Source organism: Aquila chrysaetos, chromosome 8 (genome assembly GCF_900496995.4).
Source record: "Aquila chrysaetos chrysaetos chromosome 8, bAquChr1.4, whole genome shotgun sequence".
Lineage (NCBI taxonomy): Eukaryota > Metazoa > Chordata > Aves > Accipitriformes > Accipitridae > Aquila > Aquila chrysaetos.
The window spans coordinates 46,895,827-46,903,373 of NC_044011.1; the positions used below are offsets into that span (position 1 = coordinate 46,895,827).

The 7,547-nt window shown below is 53.3% G+C and overlaps 2 protein-coding genes across 6 annotated transcripts in view; one reads left to right on the forward strand and one right to left on the reverse strand.

Moving 5' to 3' along the window:
- The window catches only part of PKNOX2 (PBX/knotted 1 homeobox 2), an 87,892-nt gene extending 85,657 nt beyond the window's left edge, over positions 1-2,235 (forward strand). For all 5 annotated transcript variants that reach the window (XM_030023038.1, XM_030023040.1, XM_030023041.1 and 2 more), the window contains one exon: positions 600-2,235. In XM_030023038.1, coding sequence (XP_029878898.1) covers positions 600-847 — 248 coding nt within the window. In that variant the 3' untranslated portion in view covers positions 848-2,235. The remainder of the gene's footprint in view (positions 1-599) is intronic.
- Positions 2,236-3,551: 1,316 nt separating this feature from the next.
- The window catches only part of LOC115344236 (fasciculation and elongation protein zeta-1-like), a 5,532-nt gene continuing 1,536 nt past the window's right edge, over positions 3,552-7,547 (reverse strand). The window contains exons 2-6 of the mRNA XM_030021183.2: positions 6,879-7,181; positions 5,914-5,994; positions 5,444-5,519; positions 4,782-4,847; positions 3,552-3,721 (exon numbers count right to left, since the gene is read on the reverse strand). Of these exons, the coding sequence (XP_029877043.1) occupies positions 3,705-3,721; positions 4,782-4,847; positions 5,444-5,519; positions 5,914-5,994; positions 6,879-7,181 (543 nt within the window). The 3' untranslated portion in view covers positions 3,552-3,704. The remainder of the gene's footprint in view (positions 3,722-4,781; positions 4,848-5,443; positions 5,520-5,913; positions 5,995-6,878; positions 7,182-7,547) is intronic.

The following is a 7,547-nucleotide window of genomic DNA, read 5'->3' on the forward strand; positions in this document are numbered from 1 at the left end:
ATGTGGCACTGCCATCTTCTCAGCATCAGCACAGTCCTCAAGGATCACCCACTATGGGACATCACTGGGGATATCTCCTGAGGTGCTGGAGAGGAGGTAAAGGGGGAGATGGGGAGAGGAGGCAAAATGAAAAAAAGATGAAGATGAGAAGACAGATGAGACAAGATGGGAAAAGAGACAAAGAGAAGATGAAGAAAGAACAGGTGATGAAAATGAAGAGGAGTAAAGAAGATGAAGAGAAGGTGAAGAAAGCAGAGATGAACATGGACCAGACAAGATGAGAAGAGAGAAGATGAAGGGAAGGTGGAAATTAAGAGAGGATGAAAAGAAGATCTGCCCAATCAATTTGGGCATCTGCTGAAAAATGAAGGTTTCTTCTTATTTAATGGATACATTAGCTAAAAAAATTAAGGGTTCAACTTTGGGGAATGGCTGGGGCAGGTGGGACACCCTACAGGGTGCTCTCTCTCCAAGTACAGCTTTCTGCTTGGGTTATTCTTGGTTTATGCACTTTTTCATCCTTTTTGTATTAGCTGGGAAGTCCTTATATATATATATATATATATATATATATATTTTTTTTTTTTTTTTAATTTCAGGCTCGCTCAGCATGGACAACCTGCAACCTCTCTCGTCAGCCACAGCCACCATGGCCATGCAGCAGGCCATGCTGGCAGCCCACGACGACTCCCTCGACGGCACTGAGGAAGAGGAGGAGGATGAGGAGGACGAGGACGAGATGGAGGAGGAGGAAGAAGAAGAGGAAGAGCTGGAGGAAGAGCCTGGCGGCCTCCCGGCAGCACCTGGTACCGACCTTGGCTTGGACCACAGTGACTCGCTGGAATAGCTCCTCCTGCACCCTCCCCAAATCATTGACAGCACCGGAAACAAAATTCCCCCCAAAATGCCAAAAAAATTGGCAAGAACAAAAACAAAATTGGTGAGAAAAAAGCAAATTGGAGGCGCTGGCAGATGCCCCGGCTGCCATCGGGAGCGCGGGGACCACGACGTCAGCGTGTGGAAGTGAAGGACACATGTTTACAAGGCACATATTGTGGCCAGATTAATTTTTTTTTCAGGTTTTATTCTTATTTTCCCCTTTTCCCTTCCATTTTTGGTAAGAAAAAGCATTTTTAAGGGAAGCTGTTTTCCCCACACGATGCTCAGATGCTGTTGGGCAACAGTGGGTTTTCACCATGGGCCACTGTGGCCATCACTTGGATTTCTTGGTGCAAAAAACCCCAACCAACCCCAGGACTGATGCTTTTTGGGTTTTTCCCCCAGAAAGATGATTCACAGGCATAAGTAGCGGCACGCAGGGAAAAAAAATCTGCGAGTGCAAATTCTGCTTCAGGTCGGATCTGAGGAGGGTTTCATGCTCTTGACCCACCAGATTGTCCAAACGTCCCCATTTTGGCCCCGATGCTGCAGCCGTTTGGTGACTCCGGACGCAACTTTCTGGAAAAGGGAGGAAATTCCCCCAAATCCTTTAATTTATGTGTGAAAAACCCGTGGAATCTGGAAAAAAAAAATCACCCCATCCTCGTCCTTAAGGGCTGAGACTGGACGCAGAGTTGGGGCAAAGGCTGCCAGCAGTAAGACTTTCCCATGGCGTTTTGGCACCGAGTCAGGAAAAAGTGGGGGGAAAAAAATGGGTTAAAAAAATGCAGATTTTCACCCCAAATTGAATGGTGACCCCCAAGATTCACCCGGGTGGGAGGAAATTCAATATTGTTGCTGGAAAGATGGTTTCTCCCTGATACTGTCTACCTGCATGGGAAAATGGTGGAGTTTTACCCCAAAGGAGCCATGGGGGAGGGCAGCTCTGCAAAAAACTAACGTATTTTGGGTTTTTTTTAAATGCTAGCAAACCGGCGAATTTCGCCTTAAAATATGGTGCGGGGGAAACGCAAAAGCAAACCCGGGTGATGCAGGGCAGAAATAATAAAGGAATTTTCTTCTGCAGGTTCCTCCTGTAAATGCAGGTTTCTGTAAGAAGGATTTTTTTTTTTTGCGGCTTTTTGCCGGTTTTGTCCTTATTTTTTCTGGCTCTTGAAGAGTTGAGAAAAAAAAAGAAACAGCAGCCAGGGGGAAAAATAACCCAAGTGATGCAATGGGCAGAAAAGCCTATTTTTCGATACTGATCTGGCGTGAATGTAATCTGTAATTTCATAAAGGATTCATTGTAATTTAGTATTAATTCATGGCCATTTATTATAAAGTGCTACGAGATGAGGTTTCGCAGCTGTATTTTATTGGCAGCTTCTTCCTGCTAGTGGAAAAGCCCCAAAATGGGTGAATAACCCCCCAAAATGGGCACAATTCCCCCCAAATAGGTGAATCAGCCCCCAAATGGGTGAACTGACCAAAATCTGCAATTGAGTGATGCGGTGCAAATAGGATTTACACTTCCAAAAGTGATGCTCCCCCAAAATGAGTGATACAGCCCCCAAATGTTATACCCCCCCCAAAATAAGTGATGCTCCCCCAAAATGTTACACCCCTCTTGAGTGATGCCCACCCCAAAATGAGTTATATTCTCCAAAAATGAGTGATGCTCCCCCAAAATGTGTGATGCTCACCCCAAAATGAGTTATTTTCTCCAAAAATGAGTGATTCTCCCCAAAAATGAGTTGTTATCCAAAAATGAGTGATGCTCCCCCAAAAGGAGTGACCCACCCATAGATGGGTGATACTGCCCCAAAACATATTATGCTCCCCCAAAATGAGGGAAGCTCCCCAAAATTGAAGTGTTTCCCCCCAAAAGCGCTATTTCCCCCAAATGAACAAGGCGCTCCCAAAATAAGGGAACTTCCTCCAAAATTAAGTGATTTTTTTTGGAGTGGTGCCCCCAAAATGACTGATCTTCTCAAAACCATGATGCTCCCCAAAATGTTTCCCCCAAATGAGCAATTCTCCCCCAAAATGAGCAACAGTCCCCAAAATGAGTGATGTTGCCCCAAAATGATGCTCTCCCAAACTAGCAATCCTCCCAAAAATGAGTGACTCTCCCCAAAAATGATGCTCCCCAAAATGAGTAAATCTCCCCAAAATGAGCGATTTCCCCCAAAACGGATGACACTCTCAAAAAATAAGCAAAGACCCCCAAATTAGGGACTATCCCCCCAAATGAGTAACAAATCCCAAAAGTGAGTAATTTTCCCCAAAACGGACCCCCCCCCCCATTCCCTAATAAGCCAGTACTAATGGGATGATTTTCTGGAAAAAAAAAAGGTGATTTTTGCACAATTTTTAGCAGAAAACGGGGCTGCAGAAAAGTTAAAAGTGGAAAAAATGCCCTCAAAATGGAATTTACAGCTGAATTTTGCCCCTCTGATCATGGCAGCTGCCTGGAGCGCTGCAGCCAGCTCTGAGCACCCAGCAGCTCGTTAGCCAGAAATTTGCATATTTTATAAATTTCTGAAATATTCATGAGCATCGCAGCAAAGTCCTCGTCGGTATTTTCCACCAAAAAAAGTGCATTTTTCTCTCGAAAAGTTGCAAACCGACGTCGCAAGTCAGGGGGGATGAAGATGCCGGAGGCTGGTTGCTTAATTAATGAAACGAATTATTTATTTCCCAGCTGTGCAAAGGTGGGGGGAGTGCAAGGGGGAGGGTGGGGGGCCGCAGGCGACCCATTTTCCTCGGGTTTGGCCCCGTTTTCGAGGGGCGCCGGGGTAGGGGGGCACGAGGGCAGCGCCGCATCAGGTTGGGCAGAGCACTGCAAAGAGAGAGGTCGTGGGTGTGCACGGGCGCGCACGAGGGTGCACCAGGGACGTATGGGGGTCGCACCCGGGTGCACGATGATGCACGGGCGTGCGCGGGGATGCACGAGGATGCACGAGCGTGCGCGGGGATGCGTGACGATGTACGATGACGTGTGAGCACACAAGGATGCGCAAGGATGCACGGGCTTGCACGGGGATACACAAAAGAACGCAAGGATACGTGCGTGTGCAAGGGCGTACAATGGTGCATGAGGGTGCACGAGGGCTGCATGAGGATACATAAGTGTGCACGGGGGTGCACAAGGGTGCAGGAGTATGCACGTATGCACAAGCGTGCATGAGGATTCGAGCGCATGCAGAAAGGACGCACGAGCGTGCATGAAGGCACGTGGGTGCACAAGGATGCACAAGCATGCATGAGTGCTGCATGAGGCTGCCCGGTAGCTGCAAATGGGGTGCAGAGAGGATGCAGGAGGAACACGGAAGGGATGCAGGAGGAACGCACAAGGCATGCACGATGGTGCATGAAGGGTGCACAAGGGTGCAGGAGGCTGCACAAGAGATGGACGAGAACTGTGTGGGAGACGCACAGGGATGCACGAGGGGTGCCCAGGAGATGCGTGGAGGATGAATGGGGATGCATGAGGGGTGCACAGGGGTTCATGAAGCTGCATGAAGGAAGCAGGTGGGCCACGTAACAAGGAACAAGGGAAGTCCAGGGAGGATGCAGTGATCTACAAAGGTGTGTGAGGATGCAGAAGGCCTGCACAAAGGATGCATGAGGGATGCACAGGAGATGTATGCAGGATTCAGAGAGGATGCACGAAGGATGCACCGACAATGCATAAGGGATGCATGGAGATGCGTGAAGGATGCACACAAGATGCATGGGAGATGCACAAGGATGCACAGGAGGTGCATGAAGGATGCAAAGGAGTTGCACAAGGATGCAGAAGGAATCCACGGTAGATGCACAGAGGGACAAGGACTGCACGGGAACTGCATGAAGGATGCACGAGGGGTGCACGAGGGATGCACAAGGTGAGCAGATACCTTTGAGGATGTAGTCCGTGAGCAGTGTGGGCACCTTCTCGTTCCCCTCCTTCATGGCGAACAGGACTGTGAGGGGGAATGGAGCTGTGAGCCTGGCCCCACTGCCCCCCAAATGTCCCTTTTCCCCACCAAGACCAGCCCCACAGTCACCATAGAGACACTGCCAGAGTTTCCCACAATGCACCAGGCCTGAGAGCATCCCCCGAAAAAGCACTTTCACCCCCAGTCAGCCAATCCGTGGCAATGCAGAATGGGTGTTTTACCCCCAAATTGGTGCTGGTGTAGGGTGCAAAAATGGAGGGGGGTGGTTTGCTGCAAATCAGCTGTGCTGCAGTGATGCAAAATGGATGATCGCACCCCAAACCAGCTGTGCTGCCTTGCTGCAAAACGGGTCCTTTCCCCCCCCCCAAAATGGGCTTGCAATGATGCAACATGGGTGGTAGCACCTCAAATTGCCCGTGCTGCAACGATGAAAACAAAAAAAAAAAAAAAAAAAAAAAAAAAGGGGGGGGATCACACCCCAAACTGGCTGCGTTGCAATGATGCACCCAAATCGCAGCTGCTGTAGCAACGCAAAATGTGCGTTTGCGTCCCAAATCCACACCATGGAGATGCAAAATGTCTGGTTCTGCCCCAAAACGGCAGCTTGAATGAATACTCACTGTTGGTGAGCATCTGCAGATCCTCGACAGAGGGTGGCGACCCCTTCTTCTCATAGGGAATCACTGTGTTCAGGTACTGCAAAAAAAAAAAAAAAAAAAAAAACACCCCAAACCCACCCAGATAGCACAAACCTGCCTATTTTTTGCACCACCTTGAGACAAATCACCCCAAATCGGTGCCAAAGCAGAGTATGTCTGCAATTTTCCTGTGATTCCATTTAATTTGCTGGTATTTGGGGGGGGGGTACTGAATTAATTGCATGCTGCAAAACCCGCCCAAACGTGAACCCCTGCTTAGGGAGGATTTTTTGGGGTGAAAAATGGTGATTTTTGCAAGATGGGTCAGTGGGCTGTAAGGGACAGAGCGGGGTTGTAAAATTAAGAAATATTTTAGAAGGGGTTTGGGGGATGCAGGGGGATGGAGTGTGAAAGTGGACAGATTTGGGCAATTTGGGGGGGAAAAAGAGCACCTGCTTCTCGTTGGCGGTGGGGCCGAAGGTCTGGCGCAGGCCGGAGTGCAGGATGCTGGAGATGCCCTCCATGCTGAAGCGCTGGGGACACACACCAACCACCACACACACCCAGTCACCTCCCGGGGACACGGACATCACCCGTGACACCTCCCCTGGCACCAACGTCCCCCCGGCACCCTGACTCCCATCCATGTCCCCCCATCACCCTGTCCCACATCCCCCTCTCCTTCTGTCCCCACGTCCCCCTGCGCCCCATCCGCCCAAACCTTCGTGTCCCCCCATCCCCCTGGCCCCATCCCTTCTCCTGTCCCTGCATCCCCACGTCCCTCTTGCTCCATCCTGTCGCCCATCCCCTCTCCCTGCATCTCTGTCCGATGTCCCCCCACCCCTCAACCCCCTGCCCCATGTCCCCCCATCCCACATCCCCCTGTCCCACGTCCCCCCATCCCACATCCCCCTGTCCCACGTCCCTTTTCCTCCATCCTGTCGCCCATCCCCTGTCCCAGCATCTCTGCCCCATGTCCCCCCACCCCTCAACCCCCCGTCCCATGTCCCCCCATCCCACATCCCTTTTCCTCCATCCTGTCGCCCACCCCCTGTCCCTGCATCCCTCTCCCATGTCCCCCCCATCCCACATCCCCGTCCCGTGTCCCTTTTCCTCCATCCTGTCGCCCACCCCCTGTCCCTGCATCCCTCTCCCATGTCCCCCCACCCCTCAACCCCCTGTCCCCCCATCCCACATCCCCCTGTCCCGTGTCCCTTTTCCTCCATCCCGTCGCCCACCCCCCCGTCCCTGCATCCCTGTCCCACGTCCCCCCATCCCTCATCCCCCTGCCCCGCGTCCCCGTCCCGAGTCCCTCTGCCCCGCGTCCCCCAACCCCCGTCCCGCCACGTCCCCCCGTCCCCATCCCCATCCCAACCGCCCCCAAACCCCGTCCCCGTCCCCGCGGCGTGTCCCCCACCTTCCTGGGCATGTGGTTCCCGCGCTCCGGACGCCCGCCTTGCAGGCTCAGCCCCCTGTCGCGACGGCGACGCCGGGCGGCCTCCCGCTGCTCCCGCTGCTCCCCCTGCACGGCCAGCAGCGCCCCGATGAACGCCGTCTTCACCTCCTTCTCGAACGCCAGCTCGTCCCGCCGCGCCAGCTGCGCCACCAGCTCCGCCGACAGCGCCCGGCTGGCCGCCTCCGCTCGCCCCGCCGCCGCCGACAGCTCCCGCGCCGACAGCCGCCCCAGCCCTGCCGCCCGGGGGTCGCGGTTAGCGCAGGCCTTTTCAGCGGCGTTACGCTAACTGCACCGGGCGTCCCGCTAATTCACCAGGCAGCGTTCCCTAGTTGCAGTATGCATTGCACTTGCTGCACTGGTGCCTCACCAGTTGCACCGGGCAGCCCGCTGATCACCCCGCGCATTAACGACCGCAGCCGCATCGCGGGTACTGCGGGAAAGCGTTTTGCAAGCCTTAGGCGCATTTTCTAACCGCGCCGGCTTCGCACGATCGCTCCGGGCGCGTCGCTAGTCGGCCGGGCGTTTCGTCGCCGCCGGGCGTTTCGTTCGCCGCGCGGGCGTTCCGCCGGTTGCGCTGGCGGCCCGTCCGTCGCCCCGTGCCTCTTCGTCGTAACACCGCGCCGTGCCGCC